The 24,245-nt window shown below is 42.0% G+C and overlaps 1 protein-coding gene across 2 annotated transcripts in view; it reads left to right on the top strand.

Annotated features, from left to right (window-relative positions):
* Positions 1-24,245, top strand: part of MOCS1 (molybdenum cofactor synthesis 1) — a 44,696-nt gene that overhangs the window by 15,002 nt on the left and 5,449 nt on the right. Inside the window, exons 2-10 of one of the 2 annotated variants that reach the window (XM_069073621.1) lie at positions 6,698-6,830; positions 7,468-7,635; positions 12,106-12,270; positions 14,787-14,848; positions 15,216-15,327; positions 16,469-16,581; positions 16,973-17,083; positions 20,618-20,738; positions 21,229-21,276. In XM_069073621.1, the coding sequence (XP_068929722.1) occupies positions 6,698-6,830; positions 7,468-7,635; positions 12,106-12,270; positions 14,787-14,848; positions 15,216-15,327; positions 16,469-16,581; positions 16,973-17,083; positions 20,618-20,738; positions 21,229-21,276 (1,033 nt within the window). Of the gene's footprint in view, positions 1-6,697; positions 6,831-7,467; positions 7,636-12,105; positions 12,271-14,786; positions 14,849-15,215; positions 15,328-16,468; positions 16,582-16,972; positions 17,084-20,617; positions 20,739-21,228; positions 21,292-24,245 lie in introns of both variants that reach the window. The other variant, XM_069073622.1, reaches the window with a different exon arrangement.

Here is a 24,245-nt window from a genome sequence, read left to right as displayed (position 1 = left end):
CAGTTCTTAAAGGGAGTTCTGCTTCTCTGGTTCAGATCTTGGAGTTCCCAAATAATTCTGATTACTAAATAAATTAGTACCATCACTGAAATTTGGTTCTCTATTTTTGAAACTTCAGAGAATTTCAGTTTATATATCATCTGCTTCTGTCCTTGCATAAATCCTGTACCTGGTATAAGAATCTTTTAAACTGTGAGGGTCCAACCATAAAATGAGCTCTTCTGCTTTTTAAAATTATCAGACAGATACTTTAATAAAAAAGAAATAATTCTACTATCCTATACAATTTTTGTGTAAAAATCCAAATTTGAGATCTTATTACCAAAACATGCTTAAAACTTGAATTTCTATGATAGATAAATTTTGGAAACCAATCACATACATCTGTATATAATTCTTAGAGGAATCAGTCTAGTCCTGTTGCTTTTCTCAAAATTTGTTATCCTTCTTAGTTAGACATCTGTCACATTACATCTTTGTCTTATTACTTTGTCTAATCATCTCCTTCTTTGGAGGATGTTATCTCTACATTATATTTATTTGGTCATGAATATAGGTTAACATTGTAAGGTATGTTCCAGAGACGTTCCAGTTTCCATGTTATTTAATAGATTTAGTATTGTACTTAAAGAACTTGATTATAGCAATTTGCCATAAACAAAAAGGAGGGACAATGTCATATGTCATAACAGAAGGGGGGAAATATTCCTTAGCTCTGTTTGATTCAGGCATGAGTCATATCCAACATCCAATTATGTAGTCACTAGATGTTAAAAACAGGGGTCAGGATTAATCAGGTGAGAAATTTTCCTTTTCAGAAAGGAAATAGCATAATTGGAAAATAGAGTCAGGAAAGATCCCACCAAGGCTGTGTCCAAGGCTTTCCTTGAAACTCTTCCCAGGTACAGATATCCACCTTTAGCAATTTTCAGCCTGCAGCAGATGCCATTTGCTTCATGACAATTCAGATAACTATCACTGTAATCAAAGCTCAAAACAGTAGTAAATTGCAGTCCCATAAAGTCTTGAATATCAAATTCCAGTAATCAGAGCTTCAGGTGAGTTTAGCTCTCAAGGATCACATATCCTAGATAATATGAATTTAATCTCACACTAGTAACTGTAAGATTGATTACAGAAAAATACTACTGCTCTTAGAATCCCTTTAAACAATTGGAACATCTTAAGGTAAGTCATAAGGAGTTTGCACAAATTTCAGCACATGTTCTGATTTCAGATTAAAAATATTAGATTTTGGGGGTGGCTAGGTGGTGCAATGAATAGAACACCAGCCCTAGAGTCAGGAGGACCTGAGTTCAAATCCGGCCTCAGACAACACAAAAACTAGCTGTGTGACCTTGGGCAAGTCTCTTAATTCCAATTGCCCTCCAAAAAGCAAAAAAAAAAAAAAGTTAGATTTCCCATCAAGATAACAGAAAAGAGCTCATAAGTTACTACTGTTCACTAACATAAACTATCTGTACAAGAATCCCATTCCTTAAACAAAACAAGAGGTTCCTAACTATAACCTCACAGGTTAATGGATTCATGTCCTTGTTTCACAAGCTTGTTTATTCTTCTCTAATTATACTGACTCTGGAAGAATGAGATACTCCAGGATTTGAATCTTATACATATGATAAGTTTGAACACTCACTTAACTCTTGCTTAGGCCATGGAATGACTACAAATTCAGATCAAAACAGCAAGATCTCTTCTGCTTTACAGGTCATTACATTAATTTAGCAATAAATTATCTTGCAAATGAAAATTTATTGGTCATCTAAAAAATCACACAAGAGATTTTTTTTCTCTCAAACATTTCTTCTAAAATATTTCCCCTTCTTTTGAAACAATTTAAAATTTATCCTGATGTTAAGAGGAATAATCACTTAACTTTTATGGAAGAAAATTTGTTGGAAACTTTTAAAATGATAGAATGCTCTCTTTTCCACCTTAAAGCAAAAATAAACCTTTAAAATTAGAATTCATTAAAACTAAGTTAATGTGAAATGTCCTTAAGTAACATAAATTCCCAAAGTATTATAACAGACTTAATTCCTAGTTATTACAGAATTCCTAGATATCACAAATTTCCTTAGTCTAAAAGGTGTTTATAAAGGAGAGAAGATTAGTTTTTATAAGCCAAGAAGAACATAACCAGTTAAGTTAGTCTTATCACTGTAACATAGTTTACCAGGCCTTTGAAAATTCACTCAGTATCCTTTCTTTCCTTTGTCCTTAAATAATTACATTCTGGAATCTCACATAGATAGTGAATGTGGTATGTATATATACCTGTTTGTGTGTATGTGTACATACATATACATATACACATACATACACAGATACAAACTCAGATGAAGCAGGCTTGAAAATCACACCCCTATATATTTTTTCAACAACATTGCTAATAAAATTGTTTTTACCTAATTACACAATTTAGAAGTGTAACAGTGGGGGGCGGCCAGGTGGCATAGTAAGAGTGCCGGCCCCAGCATCAGGAGACCTGGGATCGGTTCCGGCCTCAGATACTTGGCACCCACACAAAATAACTGGCCGTATAACCTTGAGCAAGTTACTTAACCCCAATTGCTTAAAAAAAAAAAGTGTAACAGTGCCCTAAACATTATTATGTATTTTAAAACTTGAAACAACCCATTATCAATTAAGGTGAATGCATTTCTAAATTACTTCTCACAGAGAATCATTCATTTCTTCATTAATGTGTTGAAACTATAACTTTAAACTACCTTATATATTTTCATAATAGCCAAGATTTCAAATGAAAAATCTACTATTATAGTAAAATCAGCATTATTATTATTACCTATTTGTAACCAAATATGCCTCATTAAAATATTTAACAGTTTTCAAATTATCCAATTTTATCACATCCTTTTAAAAGACCAATTCATATGCAACAAAATCCAGATTAAAAATTGCTTTAATACCATTTCAACTTCACAATGCTCTCTCAAATTTTACAATCTAAGAGAATTTTAAAGATAGGATACAATTTAAAAATACAGCAGTGACACAAACAGTAAACTTCAGATGACATCAATTGCATTTCCAGCTTATCACATATGGTAATTATTGATCTTAATACTTTTGGTATTTAAAAACTACTTCAAAGTTATTAGGTATAGAACAATTATATTAAATTAGAGAAATAATAATAATGTGTTTAACATATGCCAGTTATTGTGTTAAACATTTTATAATCATTATACCATTTTGATCCCATAACAACAACCATTATTATTTTTCCCTTTACAAATCAGGAAACAGGACAGAGATAAAATAGCTTGCCAAAAGTTGATGCATTTTGCAGCTGGAACAGAGAAGTGTGGGGTTTACCAAGTACAGAGGCTGGCTTCTCACCTCACTAGGCATTGCCACAGACTTCCCAGTGGTGATAATTCTTGGTGGCAGTGTTTAGGGGATGCTGGCCTTGGGTCTGATCTGTCCACCTCTCCCTTCCCCACAGCTGCAGAATTTGCTGAGCCTGGGGCAGTTTGGGCAGGGTGGGCAGCATGTATAGAATCTAGGTACTATTCCCAAGCTTTGCCTGGAGGGATGGGCTGCAATGTACTCAGGGGCACAAGGCCATTAGGGCCACTCTCAGTCTGTGATTGCTGCCCCTACTCTCCTTTTGCCAGCTGGAGAAGGCTGATTTAAATTTTCCCTACCATTCTCAAGCATTCTCTTCTCTTAATCTGATCTGGGAAGAGGGGGAGTTAACAAGAATCCTTGTGGCTGTCAAAAATCCCCATACTGAGATACCCTCTTAACTTTGGGGAGGGAATGCTGAGCAATTAGGATTGGAAGGAGGTGAGCTCCTGGGGTTGTCCCCCAATCTCAGGAATTTTCTCCAGCAATCCCCAAATGATTAATTTCCAAACTTCTTAATGATTAATCCCCAAACCTCCAGAATCTGCTGGCCTAATCTAAGGTCATAGACTCATTCACAGCACACATGATACAGACACAGAAACACACACTTACACTGATAGACAAATTGATAAGATAAATACAAATATAGACAGCACACAATTAATGACAGGGAGAGGGGGAATTAGAGGTTTGTTACAAACCCCAATCATGAATTGACTATTATTATTCTGAGGAAAGGGGTTGGAGAATTTGCAAAGGAGAACTGGTAATGTAACTGGATCTTGTGAGCCTTCCTCAGAGTGCCCCTGAGGTTGCAGACTTAAAGGGGCAAGTCCTGATGAGGTTAAATTTGGGGATCTGAGTCCCATCAGGACTGTAGTCTTTAAGGGAAAGTTGAGGGGGAAGGGGATTATATGGAGCCTGGAAAATGGTGCTGAAACTAAAGTGACTTGTGAGCTTTAGGGGAAGAGGCCTGTCTTTCCTTCCCCCACCACCATATCTCAGTAAACCAACAACGTTAACATTCCCACTCCTGGCTAGATGTTTTTTTGGCCTTTAAACAATTTGCTTTTAAGATAAAGTAACTTTGACCAGTCAAAAGAACCCCATTGTGGCCAACATAATTTGAGGCTGTCTTTAGCTAACTGATACTAGCACTGGCAATACTTGTGATCATCAGGTTGGTAATGGCTTGACATATAAGAGGATGTGGTCTTGTTAGCCAGGTTTCTAGTTTTAGTTTCTAATTGACTCATAGCTGATTTTATAGATTGAGGGGACCTTAGTAATGCAGATCAACTGAATTCAACCGGATTCCAGACCCCAGAGCTAGCCTAAAGGGAATTTCGGACTTCAGCCACACAAATAGGAGTCCAGTGGAAGCTGGGAATAGGGGAACTTATGCAACCCAGGCAAGGTTAAAAGTCCAGGAATAAATGGATCCTGAGGCACCTGATTCACTGGTATTGTCTGGTTGGGGTGTGTTTTTCCTGCTCAGTCAGCTCCATCTGGGACACCATAACTGCCCATCTGTAAGTTTGGTTAAAAGAGGCAAACACACTAGGTGATATCTGTATTCATATTGTTTATTCCCTCAAGCTACGTATATGGAATCAGAGCTTTAATTCTGACTCACTTAAGCAAATTGAAAAAGGACCTATATCTTCTTAGAGCAATCCTCACTCAGTATATCCTTGTCAGTCAAAAATTATAGCTTCCTTGGGGTTGGCTAGGTGGGGCAGTGAATAGAACATTGGCCCTGGAGTCAGGAGGACCTGAGTTCAAATCCAGCCTCAGATACTTAACACTTATTAGCCCTGTGACCTTGGGCAAGTCACTTAACCCCACCCAATTGCCCTGCCTTCCCCCCGCCCCCCCCCAAAAAAAGCATAAATAAATATACCTTCTATGTGTTTTTAACCATAGCACGAGAAAGGAAGTTTCTTAATTGAATAGGTTGCAAACACAGTAAGACAAGAGAATTAACAAAGTGTCCATTGAAATTACAATCCCTGTGTTTCCCCTATGTAGCATATGTCCCTAGGAGACCAAGATAAGAAAAGTCCCATTATTCAGGATAGTATCTGGTCCCAGCCATTCTGCCCTTCGAGGTCACAAACAGGAGGAATGCTCTTGATCAGCCTCAGTTGCTGACACAGGAAGGGGCATTTTGAGTTCAATCAGAGGGCAAAGAAAAGCATGTCTGTCCGATTAGTTCAGGCTTTGGCCCTTATTGGGGTTCAAATTATCTTAAATAATTATTATCTCCTCCTCTTCCCCCTTGATAAGACAGCAAGCAATCTGGTATAAGTTATACATGTCCAATCATGTAAAACATGTTCCCACATTAGTCATGTTATAAAAGAAGAAACAGAACAAAAGAAAAAAAACACACATCCTCCCCCCCCAAAAAAAGGGTGAAAATAGTATGCTTTGATCTCCATTCAGACTTCATTAGTTCTTTCTCAGGATGTGAATAGCATTTTCCATGATGAGTTTTTTGGAATTGTCTTGGATCATTTTATTATTGAGAAGAGCTGTCACTCAGTTGATCATCACACAGTCATACTGTTACTATGTACAATATTCTGGTTCTGCTCACTTCACTACACATCAGTTCATGTAAGTTCATTTTTTCTGAATCTGCCTGCTCAACATTTTTTTTTGCTTTTTTGGAGGGGGAAAGGCAGGGCAATTAGGGTTAAGTAACTTGCCCAAGGTCACATAGCTAGTAAGAATTAAGTGTCTGAGGTTAGATTTGAACTCAGGTCCTCCTGACTCCAGGGCAGGTGCTCTATTCACTGTGCCACCTAGCTGCCCCATGCTCATCATTTCTTATAGCACAATAGTATTCTATTACATTCACATACCACAACTTGTTCAGCCATTCCCCAGTTGATGGGTATCCCCTCAATTTCTAATTCTTTGCCACCACAAAAAGAGCTGCTATATACATATTTTTATACATGTAAGTCCCTTTCTCTTTATGCTTTTTTTGGGATGCATACCTAGTAGTGGTATTGCTGGATCAATGAGTATGCAGTTTGATTGCCATTTGGGCATAGTTCCAAATTGCTATTCAGAATGGTTGGATAAGTTCACAACTCCACCAAGAGTGCATTAGTGTCCCAGTTTTTTATTGATTAATGAAGAGGATGATCAGGAACCATTCTAGGAGAGGTTTTCTCTTCCTTACCCTAACCCTTCTTTATCTTTCTTTGTATTCCTCAATGCTTCTTAGCACAGAACCTGGCACATACTAAGTGCTTAATAAATACCAAATGATTTATCTCTGCAGGTGCCATCCCCAGCCAGGAGGAGGGAGTTCCTACGAAATCATGCTGCCCCCTTCTCTGCTTTCCTCACTGACAGTTTTGGCAGAAGACACAACTACCTACGAATTTCCCTCACTGAGAAATGTAACCTTCGTTGTAAGTTGGTATTGTCCTTTTTCCCCTCATGGATATGATTTTGACTCTCTACTGCCACCATCCTAGCCAGCCAAAGCTCTGCCCCAGTTCCTCAGTTCCTCTAGGAAGCTTTCCAGCTACACTGTGGACATGGAGCTTCCATACTTACCCACTGCAGTAATCAGCATTTCATGATAAGGGATGAAATTTAGTATTGGGTTAGGGCTAGGACAAGGAGTTGAGTGGATTTTTAAAATCAAGACTTAAGCTATGTCTAATGGCAACCCTCTGGGAAGGGGGAGAAAAAAAAGGAAAAAAGAAAGTTACATGAGAACTTTATTATATTTATAAGAGGACTAACAAGTCATACATAATAGACTTGTAGTTTCATGTGGAATCATCTTTTTTTTCTATTCTACTATGTTATGGAAATGCTTGTTTTATTTCTTAAATTCAGAATAAAAGAAGATTAAGATTTCGATTGGGTGTTGGGTCAGGTCTGGATTAGACTTGAGTCAGGGTTGCAGCTGTGTTTAGGGTGAGGATTGTGACTGTATGTTGTAGTTAGGGAAGCACAAGACTTGGAGGAAACAGAAGACTGCTCTTTGAGGGAATCTCAGATCTGACTACTCTCCCCATTTACTACCTCCCTTCTCAGGTCAGTACTGTATGCCTGAGGAGGGTGTCCCGCTGACTCCCAAGGCTGACCTGTTGACCACAAGGGAGATTCTGACCCTTTCCCGGCTCTTTGTGAAGGAAGGGGTGGACAAGATTCGACTTACGGGTGGGGAGCCTCTCATCAGACCTGACGTGATAGACATTGTGGGTGAGTTGTGGATCTGGAACTTTCACTCTCTGTCCCTGCTACTCCCTTCCCTTCTTTCTCACCCCCAGACAGTCATCCAGTTGGGTGTTATGGGTATCTGGGCTAAATCCAGCACTTTCTGGCCATTGACTTCCCAGAGGTGTCTGTAAAAATATGCTGTATGCTTTTCCTGTGACTTAAAAGTCCACATCTGCTGTTTGCAAGAGTCACCTGGTGCTATTAGGACTCCACTTTTTAGCCTTCAATTCTGCTCACATATCCAAAGCCAAGCTCCTGCCCCCACAAAAAAGTACTGCTCCCATTCCCCTCCCCTACTTCTCAGCTACTTGGCTTTCACCAGTGACTCACCCTGAACTCTGCCTCACTTTTTTAGAACAAATTCTGATAGCACTTCAATCCAGCCTTCCTGTCTCCAGTCACTCACTGTATAGTGGCAAAAGCCCTAGATTTGGAGGGAGCTTGGCTTCAAATCCTAATTCTGCTACTTAACATATTATGACCTTGGGCAAGTGATTTCCCTTCTCTGGCCCTCAATTTCCTCATCTATAAAATGAGAGGGTTGACCTGGTTCATCTGTAAGGTCTCTTCCAATTATAAATCCTATGATTACTCTGTTAGTGTTATCTCTCTCCCCTCTCCCTGTTCCCTCACCTCCAGCACTCTTTTGGGGATATTGGGACATTCATTCAAAGAAAATGGCCTCCTTGGGGGAGCTGGGCTCTCCTGGGTGTTGCCTTGGGGGTCAGGATGTATTCTCAGAATTACCCTGAACCCCATCAACTCTGCTTGTTGCCAGCTTCCTCCTCATCTCCCTCCTCTCAAAGCCCCTCACCCCACTCAGCCAAGTTTCAACCATATCTTCCTGGAGACATAGTATGTGTGGAATTCTGGATTAGTGATAACAGCTGGCACCATATAGTTAACTAAGTACTTTCAGTCCATTATTTCTTCTGATCCTCACACCAGCCCTAGGAAGCAGGGAGTGTAGATATCACTGTCCTTATTTTATTGAGTAAGAAAATGAGTCTCAGAGAGGTGACAGGACTTGCCTGGGATCACAGAGTAAGTTAATAATGGAGCCAGGACTCCCTCAGACATAGGATATTGCCAGTATGCTGCAGCTCTCTTTATAGATATAATGGGCTGTGGGTGGTGATCATACATAGAAGGGGTGATGGGTTACATAGCTTCAGTAGCTAGAGCCTTGATTGTGACTTGGCCTCAAAAAGCCAGCTGGGTGGATATAATGCCAATCAAGGTATCACACCTAAGGGCTGCTGCTGTGAATAATTTTAAGTCTAATCACAAGGTATAACGAACACTGTTTATTAAAGACTAAACCTTATTGAAGAAACTAAAGTATTCACAATTCATAACAACATAACAACTTATTACTAAGGTGGCCACGTGGTCTTAAGCAAAACATATCTTTCAGTATGTTACATAACAGAATGTAACGTGGCACACAGCATTCAATAGATGACATAGCATTCCCCAAAATACTTGTTTATATAATCAGGGGAGTCCCAGGCCAGGGTCTTCCCTAGACCAACACGTCCCCAGGGGGTAGCAAAGAACACAAACACCCTCCACCACTAGGCCACAATAGATTGCAATCCCCTCAAACTAAACAGTATCCAAGTAAAGTCATCTTGGGAGTATGTGCTGCTATTGAAGACTCCCACCTCTCACTCTGACTGCCCCTGCCTTGTTGCAAAGTTTTCATCTTGACTGACTTCTGAGCCCCATGGTTCCTCCTCTGTAGGCTGATTGCTTCCAGCTCCTGTCTGGATCCTAACGCAGGCAGCTCTCTACTCCTGCTCCTTGTCTCAGCTCACAGGAGAAGGGGCTGCTCCACTCCAAGCTCTCCCTGCTTCTGTCTGACAGCAGGCTCCAGGGGATCCTTTCTGGGAAATCAACTTCCATTTCTGGGAAAACAAAGCTTAACAGGGCAACAACAATATTTATATACATTACCAGCACCACAATCTCAATTTACTTTCAAAGCTCCTTGATAACAGCTCTTAAAAGGAACTTAAGCTAAGCCTCCTTCCCATGGGCAGGTCCCTGCCCTTCAGCTCAATTCGATTTCACAACCAGGAGGCTCCTTCAGCAAGCCATTGCTGCTGCTGCCTCTGCTAGTCTTCTCAGTGCTCCATACTCAATGCTCATTTTCTTTTTTTTCTTCATTTTCTCTTCTCTTCTTCTTCTGGGTTCACATTGATAGCCGGGGGTTGCCTTAGCAACGTGTACCCAGAGTCTTCTTTCAGTACATTAAAAGTTCTCAGGAGTGAGCCCCAAGGCAATATCAAGCTTCAGGCTTTTATACAGTTTTACTTGGCATTTGATTGCCTCAACAACAGAGAACCTGTGTGCGTAGCCCACATGCGTAATACCTGATTGGCTGACCCCTTGTGCATAGTGCTGAAACTTGGCACCTGACAGGCTTAGTACCCAAAGGCATGAAAACGGAGCCTCAGCCCCTAATGTGCTACAGCTGTAGATTATCAGGACTCAAAGGCCTTCAGATGTTTACAATTTAACCTGAGACTAGGAAATGAAGCTTCAAAAGAAAAACAACAAAAAATCCCACCTTGTTTGTGGTTAAAGTGGACCAGTATCCAAGCCTCTGGCTGGGAAGTTGGCAGGTAAAGCACCTGCCTCGCTAGGAGAGCTTTAAAAAAGAGGGCAACCATGATCTCTCACATTTTGTGACACTTGCTGGTACACACGTTCACCTCTAAGGTATCATTTTTTCTTACCCTCATATTGTTGTGGTGTTGTATTAGTTTCAGTCATGTCCAGATTTTTGCGATTCCATTTGGAGTTTTCTTGGCAGAGATAATGGAGTGGTTTGCTATTTCCTTCCCCAGCTAATTTTACAGATGAGGAAACTGAGACAAACAGGGTGAAGTGATTTGCCTAGGGTCACACAGCTATGTTTGAGGCCAGATTTGAACTCAGGAAGATGAGTCCAAGTCCAGTGCTCTATCCTCTGCACTACTCATCTCCCCATTTGGGGTTTTCTTGGCAAAGATGCTGGAGTGGTTTGCCATTTCTTTCTCCAGCTCATTTTACAGATGAAGAAAATGAGGCAAACAGGGTTAAGTGACTTGCCCAGGGTCACACAGCTAGTAAATGTCTAAATACAGATTTGAATTCAGATCTTCCTTACTGCAGGCCCTCATATTGTTATTTAATAAATATTTCTTTGATGAAAACAGCTATATCAGGTCAGGCCTGAGGATAAGAGATGAGCTTGGGGAAAGGGGACAGCCCTTAGTGAAAAGATCACTATTTGGAGTCAGATGACTTGGGTCTGAATCGAAGTTGTGCAACTTTTCTAAGCTGTGTAATCTTAACTAAATCCCTGCCCATCTATGGACCTTTGTAAAGCAGAGGGATCGGTGGTGTCAAACTTAGATAGAAATGTGGTGGGTCAAATATTGACATAGAAAACCACATATTAGTGTTATCTACATTCTGTTGCATTTTAATTTATTTTGTGGAGTATTTTTCAATCTCACTGTAGGCCCACTGCCTGGTTTCATGTTCTCACTTGCCTGATGTCTTCACTGATTCTGGGCTCATGTTTGCATGTAAGGTGGATTTGTTTTCTTTTTAAGATACTAGTTCCCAGCATCTATGACCATAAACAATCTACTAGTTCCCAGGATCATCACTTGTAAACAATTTTACTGTACTTGTGCATTATTATATAACTTTAAGATAATAGAAACATTTGAGCTTAAGTTGTAAACTCACTGTGCCTTCTCTATGCTGAATCACTGTGATACTGCTAAAGTTAATGTAAACTTGTGATACTATTGCTGGCAAATTGCCTTCTTTGTACGCTCCTCTATAAATCAAGTGAGTAAATCAAGTCAGTAAATGTGGTTTTGCAGATTTGCGAAATGCTTGAACTGGAATTCTGTGCGTGTCTTGACCAGCCCCCATCAAGAATTAGGGGATACTGTAGAGTTGGTGCTCCCATTATCAGCAACCCCCTTGAGAAGAATAAAGTAATTAACCCCTATCATGTTTCCATTGCTGTCCTTCTGGCTACCTTATCAAGAGTGAAGGTGCTAGAGGCCAGAGCCCAAAAGCTCCTGTCTTACAATCTTTAAGCATAGAGCTGAACTGAAGATGCTTACAAGCAAATGAATAGGGTGGGGAGTGGGAGTGGGAAGCCAGGGTGGAGCAGTCTATGTTGAAAACCACCATATTGCTTAAAAAAAAAGTCTAGTTATTGGGTATGGTGAGTTTTGTGGCATTTGACCTTGACCCTAATTAACAGTTCCATCCCTATTATCTAAGGTCTCCAGGGACAGCCTAGATAATAAAGATCCAAAGAGGTGTCAAAAAAGTCTTTTGGCCAAAAGCTTCACCTTCCTTTCCCTTACCTTAGTGACGAACACAAACTAATCTGAATTTGATTCCTTCATTGCCTCTTTCCTCTTCATCCCACAGCTCAACTTCAACAGCTGGATGGCCTGAAGACCATTGCCATCACCACCAATGGGATCAACCTCACCCGGCTGCTACCTCGGCTCCAGGAAGCTGGGCTCAATGCCATCAACATCAGCCTAGACACCCTAGTGCCGGCAAAATTTGAGTTCATCGCTCGTAGGAAAGGTGACCAGAGAGGATAGATAGGAGGGTGGTACCGCTACTAGGGAATGGCTAGGTTCACGTGGAGGTAATATGAGGTCAATCCATATTGGTTTCTTAACCAAAAGTTGGTGATGAGGTTGAACTGGTCATCTTCCATTGTCTGTGCAATTCTCTTATCCTGGAGTCAACTAAGGAGGTGTTGAGATGTTAAAGATGGAGGGGTAAGAGGAAAGAGGAAATTGATCTAAGATTTCCCAGGCCAGAGTCAGTTCAAGCCTTGCTGAATGCTTCTGAAGATTCATTTAAATTCACTTAAGTATTATTTGAGCACTTACTATATATTTCTTGCCATGCACAAAGATGAAAAAGACCTTGTCCCTGCCCTCAAAGAGCTTATAGTTTAGTAGCTGAGGCTGAGACAGTGCAGAATTTCAGAGTAGGAAAGAACATTAGTCCCAAACCTTCACCTTACACTTGAAGGAATAAAAGGAAAAGTAACTTGCCAGGGGTCATACAGAGCTGGGGGGTACAGATTGAGAGTCTGGCATTCTAGTCCAGGGTTCTTTCCATTATACTGTGCTCCCTCTCCCTCAAATTCTGTATTGTACTGTTGTTATTTGTAAGTACCTTAAGAGAATTGGGAGATAAATAAGCACTAAAAGAACTCAGGAACAGAAAATGATCCTGTGATTTCAGTGGTACAGGGAATAGACCAGGGTGGGGATCCTGTGGCCTCAAGGCCACATGTGGCTGCCATTGAGGACCTAGAGGGCCACATATGGCCATAGATTACTGACCCCTGAAGACCCTCTCCACTGCAGATAGATACCTTCTTTTTAAAAGAGATTCATTGAGTAGAGCATACATCCAGTATGTGTCTGAGGTGGAACCTGAACCCAGGTCTTTTGAATTCCAAGGCCAGCTCTTTATCCACTATTCGAGGCAGCTTCTCACTTGGAAGAAAGAAAAAATAATCACTGAGTCATAATGGAGTAGAGAAGGCTTAAATAAAAAGGATATTACCAAAGAGGGAGGATATGCCACGTAAAGGGAACATGGTGTGCTCATTCAGGGAGGAAGAAGAGGACAGTAGGAGGTTAGGAAACACTTTGGGTTAACCTGGTAAATGGAGTGTACAAAGAAGAGGAAGTTTGAAATAAAACTGAGAAGCTTGGTTGAGTCCAGAGTGTGTGTGTGTGTGTGTGTGTGTGTGTGTGTGTGTGTGTGTGTGTGTGTGTGTGTGTGTGTGTGTGTGTGTGTGTGTGTGTGTTCGCGCGAGCGCGTGTGCATGAGAGAGACAGAGAGAGAGAGAGAGTTGCAGGCAATGGGAGCCATTGCAAGTTTTTGACCACATGAGTGATGGGGATTGGAGCTGTGTGTTGGAAACATTATTCAAGCATCACACTGGGCAGGATGTACTGAATTAGGGTGGCAGTGGTAGTATTAATGGAGATTTTGTGCTGAAGTGAGAAGGAAAGTTCTAAGAGATTCCAGACATTGGAAGTAAGTGATGGAGGGGGGGGGGAGGAGAGGGACAAAATGCAGGATGACTGATAATACTGCTTTTTTGTTTTGAACCAGATTGTGATTTCAACAGTAAAGGAAAGTTCCAATGATTTAAATTAAAGAACTCTTAATGAGGAAATGGAAACTTCCTACCCCAGTGCAAACAGGCAACATATAGTCTTTTTTTTTTTTTTAGCAAAGGGGTTAAGTAACTTGCTCAAGGTTATATGGCCAGTTATTTCTGGGTGTGGTGCTGAGTATCTGAGCCTGGATTTGATCCCCAGGTCATCCTGACACTGGAGCCCGTGCTCTTACTCACTGTGCTACCTGGCAGCCCCAACATGTAGTCTTAATGAGTTGCTTCTCTAAGAAAACTGAGAAGCAATATGATACAGTGGTATCCACTGTATTGACTTAGAAAACCACAAATTAACATTATCTCTGTTGTGTTGTATTTTTATTTATTTTGTTAAACATTTCCAATTACATTTTAATCTGGTTGAGGCTGCACTGGGGAAGTTTTGCATAATAAGTTTGACCCCTCTGCTGCAGTGGATAAAAAATGGAGTTTAGAGTTAGGAAGACCTGAGTTTTAGTCCAGTTTCTGACATATACTGGCTGTGTGACCCTAGTTAAGTCACTTAATCTCTTGGAGTCCCAGGAAACTTTCTAAGATTTTCTATTACCCACTCATAAATTGGCATGGCCATCTATAGCAAGATAATATACAACACTGGAATAACCAAAGGCAATTCTGTTTGGCTTTGGAATTCCCTGTAGTATTTGTACATAGCAGATTGGGCTTCTCCATAGAGTTGGGCCTGGCTAATGGTTCTGAATAGTATTGGCAGGGAAAGTTAGAGAAGAAGGAAGGGGGAGTGAATTTGGACATTGGCGAGAAATACCAAAGAGACAACTGAATGTAGAATGTAACAATAATGACCACCATCACCATCAGGTGGTCCTGCCCAGGGATGTATGAGGATGGAGAAGACTTAATCCCCACCTTGTCCCCCTTCTTTCCTGTACAGGCTTCCACAAAGTTATGGAAGGCATCCATAAGGCCATTGAGCTGGGCTTTGACCCAGTCAAGGTGAGGAAGTATTTGTTTGTTGTTAATTCCTTATCCAATTTGCTTCCCTTCTCCACCTGCCTCTTCTCACATCATCTCCCTGGCTCCAAGATGACCTTCAGGGTACTTTCTCCCTCTTAGCTCCCAACCCAGCTTTACCTGCCCTGCCTTCCTATCTTCTAGCCTCACTGATCTGATGTTACCTGACCCAGAAGGCAGCAACAAAAGGGGGACAGGGGCACAAAAGGGAATGATGAGGAGGGAGAAAGACATTGGGAAGTGCTGGGAGCTATCAGGATCCCCAGGGGACTGTTGTATCTGGGGCTGCTTGGGATGGGGGAAGGCCTGGATAATGTTAAGTGTCAGCATGCTGCCCCTCCTTGGCCAGGTGAACTGCGTGGTGATGCGTGGCCTGAATGAAGATGAGCTGCTGGATTTTGTGGCCCTAACTGAGGGGCTCCCACTGGACGTGCGCTTCATAGAGTACATGCCCTTTGATGGTCAGTGCCTGGGCTGTGGGAAGGGTCCTAAGGCCTAAAAAACCAAACTTTGCCAGGACCATGTTGCAGGAGTCCCTGGTATCATAATGGCCTCAATGTTGAGGGGGTCTCATTGCCTGCAACAATGGATCTCTTTGATTGGGACCTCTGATACTGTGTCAGAATTTCTTTGTAATCCCTTAGTGACTTCACTCACTGAGGAAGTCTTAATTACTTACCCATTTCTAAGCCCTAGAAGAGGAGCCGTGGATATTGGGGACTGTAGTGGGATTAGGATCAGAGAACCATGTTAGAGCCAGAAGAAACCTTAGGGATCCTCTAGTCCAACTCCTTTATTTTTATAGACAATTAAACCAAGCTTTAGAGAATCAAAGTGGTTTGCTCAGAGTTGAAGAGCTGGGGATTTGAACCCTGATTATGTGACTCCAAATAATAACAATAATCTAGCATTTATATAGAGTTTAAATAAAAATGTTTTATGATTATTAATTTATTTTATCATTACAACAGCCCTGGGAGGTGGGTACTGTTATTATCCCCATTTTATAGATGAGGAAACTGAGGAAAGCAGATCCTAACTTGCTCACGGTCACAAGCTCCTAATTGTCTGAAGCTGGATTTCAATTCAGGACTTTCTGATTCTGGGTTCAGCATTATATCCCACCTAGCTGCCTATTTACAATTAGTAATTCAGATTTTTGTAGCACTTTACAAACTGTTTTTTCACACTTTTACAAAGTGCTTTTCTTACAAAAATCCTATGAGGTAGATAGTGGTAGTATCATTATCCCCATTTGACAGTTGAAGAAACTGAGGCTTTGAGAGGTCATATAATTTGCCCATTGCCACTTTGCTACTAAGATTCACATACTGGAAGCAAAGCATGATGAGGTGAGTTTTGAGAGTTCTTTCCAATATAAATATTTTGTGATTTTTATAATGATGTTTTCATAGCACTCTGAGGTGTACAAAGAAAGTACTTTCCTCAGAACAATCCTGTGAGGCAAGGAATGCAAGCATTACTATGTCCATCTTACCAAAAAGAAAACTGGGGTGAAGTAGCTTGTCCAGGATCACAGATATTGGGCAATATTGTGATCTTTAGGAAAGTGACCAGGGCTGCTGTGTGCTGACCCCACAGGAAACAAATGGAACTTTAAGAAGATGGTCAGTTATACAGAAATGCTGGACATGATCCAACAGCGCTGGCCAGAGCTGTCGAAGCTACCAGAGGAAGCCTCTAGCACAGCTAAGGTTGGAGGGGAAATAGGGCTGGGGTCTGGAGACAGGTAGCTTAGCCTGGGTCTTCCTCCCAGAGGAATTGAGTAGTTAGGCAGAGAGTAGGATGTCTGGGGTTGATGTTCTGGGATGGGGGAGTAAGGTAAGATAATAGAAAACAAAAGAAAACAAAAAGACTTCCCATGTCTCTTGGTTGGAAGACCTTCAGATGTTTCACTTGGGGGAATGGGAGTAGTGGGGTGGGTGTGTTTGGCATGAAGGTCAAGGGATGGATGAAATAGCCCTTTTAGGGTTGGGAATTGATCTGTCTGGAGTAAGGGTTAGGTAGGAGTTCCTGCTAAGACATTAGTGGAGAAATTTCATCTCCCAAGCACAATTCCCTTACTCTGAGCTGCTTCTTCTCTAGGCCTTCAGGGTCCCTGGTTTCCGAGGCCAGATCAGTTTCATTACATCCATGTCTAACCATTTCTGTGGGACCTGCAACCGTCTCCGCATTACAGCTGATGGAAACCTCAAGGTGGGTCACCCCTTCCCCACAATGCATCACCAACTGTACTACTTTCCCCCAGGGTCATTTTCCTCAAGTGTTTTGTCTCCTCATGTTCCATATTCCCTCACCTCCACCCCCAGTCGTGTGAAAGCCATCCTGAATGTCTTCCCTTTCTTCCTCCTGAGATATTGATTATTTGAGGGGATGCTGGAAGGGATTGACTTTATAGAACAGGAGCTCTTAACCTGGGGTCCATAAACTTGATTTTTGGAATATTAATAGTAAGTGAATTTCAATATAATTGGTTTCTTTTATAATCCTATATAGTTTATTTTATTCATTTAAAAACATTCAGAGAAGGGGTCCATAGGCTTCACTGGGCTGTCAGAGGGGTCCATGAAACAAAAGAGGTTGAGAATCCCCAATTTAGAGATTTCTTCAGGAAACAGATCACAGAGATGATTGATGGGGAGATAGGCCAAGTTTGAGATACATTCTGTGTCACTACTTGGGAGATGGTAGGAGCCTTAGAACAGAGCTATGGGTAAACTCTCCTGAGCCTTATGGGATTCTCTGAACTCCAGGATAGGGGTTGGCTCTAAGGTGGATTGTGATTGCTTAGAAGCTTCCTCTCTGTCCTGTTCCTCTTTTCACCCCCGCTCCAAAAAAAAAAATCCCAATTATATCACCCTTATTCAGCCAAAGGGTCTGGGGAAGGGGTGGGGAACCTGCAGCCTTGAGGCCACATCCTTGGGTGCAGCCTTTTGCCTGAGTCCGAGCTTCATAGAGCAAATCCTTTTATTAAGGGGATTTATTCTGTGAAGTTTGGATTCAGTCAAAGGACCACATTTGAGGACCTAGAGGGCCACATGTGGCCTTGAGGCCGCAGGTTTCCCACTCTTGGCTGGGGCTTACCAAAGTCAAAATCTGAAAGGTACCTATGGATTCTGCATTAGACCTGCTGATTTGAGATACTGCAGCCAGTTATATCATCCTTGACAGTGAACCCATCCATTATTCAATAAGTGTTCAGTGATTATATTCAGTGTGCCCAGCATTCTGGATACCATGGGAGAAGCACACAGGGAAGTACAGGGTCTATCCTTTAGGAACTGCTAGTCTCAGAGAACAAAATGCATAAGAAAAAAATTTTTTAAAGAAGACAGCCTTGCCAAAAACTGCCACAAGGCAGTATTCCAAGTGAATGCTGCAGGGGTCAGAAAAAAGGTGAAATGGTTGTGTGTTGGGGTGACCCTGACTTTTCCTAAAGGAGGGAGCATTTGAGACCTGCCAGATAGAAATTGGATAGAGAAGGTAAAGGAGGAGCATTCCAGGAACAGGAAATGTGAACAAAAGTAGGGGGGAGCAAAATTTTGGCAGATAGTAAATAGACCAGTTTGATTTCATCAGAGAATATATGGAAGGGAAGAAAGAGGAGATAAACCAGGTAGAATTAAGTTGGGACCAGACTTAAGTATTAAGATGAGGAATATGGACATTATCCTGTAGGCTGTGGGCAGCCATTGAAGATTTTGGTGCTGGCGGTGGCCTGATGAAACCAATACATTCCCTAGGAAGATTCTTCAGTGCACAAAGTATTAGGGCGGTAGGTTAATTAGAGGCAGAGAGACCAATGAGAAGACCATTTTAGTAGTTGCAGATTTGAGAAATATTTTGAAAGAAGAGAAACAAACAGAATTTAATGACTGGCTTCTATCCAGAGTTGATTCTGAGGTTGTGGTCATGGGTGAGAGTGGCAAAGAGTGATTGTATCACTGACAGAAATAGGGACATCTGGAAGAGAAGTTTGCTCTAAGTATAGGATGATTTCAGTTTTAGAAACTTAGAGGTGACTGGGATATTTAAGTGGAAATATCTGTGGGAGACTCACATGTGCCAGACCTAGAATCTGGACAAAGATTTTCCCAGGTCATCCTGGCAGTGCTTCCTCTATCTTTTTTTTTTTTGAGGGGAAAGTCAAGGCAGTTGGAGTTAAGTGACTTGCCCAAGGTCACACAGCTATTAAGTGTGTCAAGTATCTGAGGTCGAATTTGAACTCAGGTTCTCCTGACTCCGGGCCCAGTGCCCTATTCACTGTGCCTCCTAGCTGCCCCTGGGCTTCCTGGGAACCTGTAGCCTTGAGGCCACATGTGGTCCTCTAGGTCCTCAAGTGCTACCCTTTGACTGAATCCAAATTTCACAGAACAAATCCCCTCTGTGAAGTTTGAATTCAGTCAAAGGGTCACAGTGGAGGACCTAGAGGGCCACATGTGGCCTCAAGGCCACAGGTTCCCCACCTCTGAGCCTTGGCCTTTTCACCTCAGTACCCAAGGACATCTTTTTATTGTCATGAACTCACAAGGTTACAGATCCTGAGCTGGAAGGGATTTGACAAGTCCCTTATTTTATAAACGAGGAAAATGAAAGCCCGGAAAGTGAAATTAGAGGCAAGTAGGTAGTACAGCGGATAAAGCATTGGGCCTGAGATTTGGCCTCAGACACTTTCTAGGTCTGTGATCATGGGAAGTCACTTAACCCCTGTCTGCCTCAGTTTCCTCATCTAAAGTGGGTTTAATAACAGCACCTATTTCCCAGCATTATTATGATGATGAAATGAGATAATATTTGTAAAGTGCTTAGGTATGTAGTAGGTGCCTGGTATATAGTAGGTGCTTAATAAATACTTGTTTCCTTCTTCAAGGTCAAACAGGTAGTGTCAGAGGCAGGATTTAATAATAGTTAATATTTAATGCATTTTTAATAATAACCCAGTGGCACAATGGAGAGAGCCCTGGACTTGAAGTCAGGAAGATTCATCTTCCTGAGTTCAAATCTGGCCTCTGACACTTAATGGCTATGTGACTCTGGGCAAGTCACTTAACTGTGTATGTCTCAGTTTTCTCATTTGTAAAATGAGCTAGAGAAGTAAATGGCAAACCACTCCAACATCTTTGCCAAGAAAAGCCTAAATGGGGTCATGAAGGAATCGTCATACATGGCTGGAAAACAACCATACCTATGTCTATAAAGCTTTGATGTCTGCAAAGTGCTTTACATATGTTATTTGATTCTTTTTTTTTTTTTTTTGGAGGGGGGAAGGAAAGGCAATTGGGATTAAGTGATTTGCCCAAGGTCACATAGCTTGTAAGTGTGTCAAGTGTCTGAGGTCAGATTTGAACTCAGGTCCTCCTGACTCCAGGGCCAGTGCTCTATTCACTGCACCACCTAGGTGCCCCCGTCATTTGATTCTTAGAACAAATCCATATCTGAGGCAGGATTTGAACCTAGTGATTCCTATCTCTAATTCCCATGTTTCTCACCTCTTGCACCACCTAATTGCCTCTGATTTGATCACAGGTCCTCTGACTTCAGAAACAGTGATTTTTCTATTGTAGCAGGCTGCATCCTTATGTCTGACCTCATCCCTTCCCTGATAAAGCTTTAAACTATTTCCTTTTGTTCCAAGATCAGGGAGGGAAGAGAATATCTGGTCCCCATCCAGGGACCAAAACCCAGGAATGAGGGTGAGTGCCATTGATTCTGTGCTGTGATATTGAGCAGGTTTGCCTCTTTGGAAATTCAGAAGTGTCTCTACGGGATCACCTCCGGGCTGGAGCGTCCGAGGAGAAGCTGCTGAGCATCATTGGGGCTGCCGTGAGCAGAAAGAAGCCGCAACATGCAGGTATTTGAGGTTGGGAGAGGGAAGTGCTTGTCGGGGGAGCTGAGAGGGAAGTTGATGAAGATTGAGGGAGGTGATGGGGAGATTACCCTAAGGAGAAAGGACAGTTTAAGTCCTAGTAAGACTAATGTTTGGAGCTCAGCACCTTCCCTTATCCCAGTCATTCCCCTTGGGCCTTGTGTTCCTCTCCCATGGGTGGGGAGAGAGGGAGGGCAGAGGAGGCAGATAAGCTGCTTGCTCAGGTCTCTCCCTGTCTTCCCTGTCTCTATACCCTTGTTCCCCCCTTTTCTGGGACTTATCAAGAACTGAGGCCTGGGAGTCGAAAAAACTTTTCCCTGTTATCCTAAAGATAGCCTCATTGTGTACATGTGAGCACATGTACGTGTTTGTGCTTGAGCCCACAGGTATTTTTCATACCGTGTGGATGTGTTGTTCATCTATCTCTTCCATTCATTGATCTCTACCCCCTCTCCCATTTTCCCCCCTAACTCAGGCATGTTCAACATTGCCCAGATGAAGAACCGACCCATGATCCTCATTGGTGGGTGACCCATCAGTACGTAACCATTTGTCCCCACCCTTTATCCTTCCCTGTCCTTCAGAGACCTCTCTGGGGGTAGGGGGGAGGATTGGGTGGCAGGGAAGGAGTGAATGGAGGAGAGTTGGGCTCTCAGATGGAGTCTGAAGTTGTGTTCAGTTGTTTTTCGGTCATGTCTGGGGTTTTCTTGGCAAAGATAGTGGAGTGGTTTGCCATTTCCTTCTCTGGTGGATTAAGGCAAACAGGTTAAATGACTGGTCCAGGGTAAGTGTCTAAGGCCAGATTTGAACTGAGGTTTTCCTGACTCCAGGCCCAGTACTCCAACCACTGAGATAAGTAGCTACCCAATCTAAAGAATATGTACATCCCATAGTATGGAGGTAAGAGGGTATGGGGTAAAGAACAAGGAGTGATGTCAGACACATGTAATAAGAAAAGAACTCTATAATTCAAACCCATTCTAAATACTTCTTACCAAAGAGAGGCAGCAAAGTATAATGTTTCAAGTGCCAGCCTCAGAGCCAGGAACACCTGACTTTAATTCCAGTCTGGCACTTACTGTCTTTGTGATTCTAATTCTGGCCAAGTCATCCAACCTCTTGGAATTCTAGGCAAAATCTCCAAGATTGTAAGTAGCTGAGAAGGTGCTGACTGACATTGGTAGAGGCAATTTCCTCATTTGGGATTTCCCCATATCATTGAAATCACAACTCCAACCTCTTTCCTCATCCCTACCAATTCAAAGAGATTCTTAGAATCATAGGATTGTAACATCATCAGAGACCATAAAGTTCAGTGAGCCCAATGCCTTCATTTTTTATAAGTGAACCTCCTTGGTGTGTTATATTGGGTGTGATAAATGAAAAACCCTCCAGGCAGAATTTCTGGGAAATTAATAATCAACTTATTAATTAGGCCATCCAGCAATCAATAAAGTGAAGGGCAGTGGTTTCCCTTGGTAACCAAAGACAAAAGACATGGAGAACCTGAAAGCTTTAAATAATCCTTTAAAGAGAATTCCATTGATAAAAAAACTGAAAATCAACCCCAATTGGTGGACATTTTTTGAGGAGATGGGCTAGAAGTCTTCAGCATCTCTTCCTGAGAATGTAGCTTGATCATGAGACAGCCTTTTCCAGTAGTTTGGGCTGGGGAATCCATCCCCATCCAGACCACTCTGTTTGGTTTTCTCCTGTGTGAGCTGGATTACCCTAAATTCTAATGGAGGGGTACAAGGACAGGGGCTCTTCCTCTGGGTAAGAGCTTGCCTGGTCTGGATTGTGTTTAAAGAGGAGTAAGGTCACCTGGTTGAGTAGGGTCTTGCCCAAGATTGAAGAACATTCCCTGAGGCTTAGGGGTTATCTCATTCAGTTTGTCCTTGAGAGGGAGACCTTCCACAAGAGCTGGGCCTTAGTGAAGAAACAGAGGAGAAAAGCTTGAATAACAATTTAACAGTTGGTTACTAATATAATAGTAAAATAATTTGTTTCTTGCCTAAGTCCTCAGGTGCCATGTAGAATAGAGATTAGACTTCTTTTGTTTGGTTTCAAAGGGCAGAAGCAGGAACAGTTGGGTGGGTATTGCAAAGGAAGAAATTTAGGTTTCACACCAGGGAAAACACCTTTGAATCAATGCATCAACAAATATTTATTAAGCACCTACTGTGTGCCAGGCCTTGGAGCTAAGTTCTAGTCTTTTTGACATAGAAAGGTCAAAAAATGAGGTTCCTATCCTCAGGGAGTTTACATTCAAATGGAGAAGAGCTCACAAGATAAGCAGAGAACAAAGGGATGATAGCTGTCTAGGGGATGGCAGTAGCAGCTGGGGGAGGGAGAAGAAAGCCTTGTTTGAGCTGAGTGCTGAAGGAAGCCAGCAATTTCAAAGGTCAGAAGTTAGGAAGAAGGACATTCCAGGAATGAGGACTGGCCAGAGCAAAGGCACAAAGGCAGTGATGGAGGATTGTATTGGAAGTGTGGTAGACGGGCCAATATTTCTGGATTTTAGAATGGGTGGAAAAGAGTAGACTTTAAGAAGGTTGGGAACACCAAAAGGGGTCACATTTTGAGGAGCTGCCAAAAGATTTCTATGTGGCACAGTGCATGGAGTGTCAGGTCTGGAGTCATGGGGACTCATGAGTTAAAAATCTGACCTCAGACACTTAGCGGCTGTATGACAACAGGGAAGTCACTTAACCCTGCTTGGCTCAATTTCCTCAAAACTCCAAATGGAGTCATACATAGTCAGATTGAACTCAACAACTGAACAACAACAAAGGACTTCCTGTTAGAACCTGGAGGTAATAGGGAACCACTGGAGGTTATTGAGCAGGGGAGAGTCCTGTAGTCAGAGCTATACTTTAGAAAAATTACTTTGGGAGCTGGATTGGAATGGGGAGAGACTGAAAGGCTGATTAGAAGGATATAGCAATAGTCCAGATGACAGGTAATGAGAGCCTGAACCAGAATGTTACCTATGTGAGCTGACAGAAGGGGACATAAATGAGACATATAGAGAAAGAAGTTACAGTTCTTGGGCGTGTGTGGGATAAGAGAGAGGGACTGTCTGTGGGTAGAATGGACTGCCTTGGGAGACAGTGGGTTTTGCTTTATTGGAGGCTTGAAAGCAGAGGTTAAATGAACACTGGTTAGGTCCTTTATCCATTAGTTAGGGGGCAGCTAGGTGGTGCAGTGGTTAGAACACCAGCCCTGGAGTCAGGGGGACCAGAGTTCAAATGTGGCCTCAGACACTTACTAACTGTGTGACCCTAGGCCAATCACTTAACCCTCATTGTCTCAAAAAAATGTACCTGGGCAATTTAATTACTTCTAAAATTGGCTGTTGAATTCCTCCTCCACCCCCCCCCCAAAAAAAAATCCCACCAAACCATTGGTTAGTTTAGTGGAATTCTTTTCAGATACATTTTGACCCTGAAAACTACTAAGTTCTTTTCCAGCTCTAAAATCCCATGATTA

The sequence above is a fragment of the Petaurus breviceps genome, unplaced genomic scaffold, assembly GCF_028583685.1.
Source record: "Petaurus breviceps papuanus isolate PSGF00001 unplaced genomic scaffold, PetGlider_PUasm1.0 90865, whole genome shotgun sequence".
NCBI lineage: Eukaryota > Metazoa > Chordata > Mammalia > Diprotodontia > Petauridae > Petaurus > Petaurus breviceps.
This window is presented reverse-complemented; position numbering and strand designations above follow the sequence as displayed.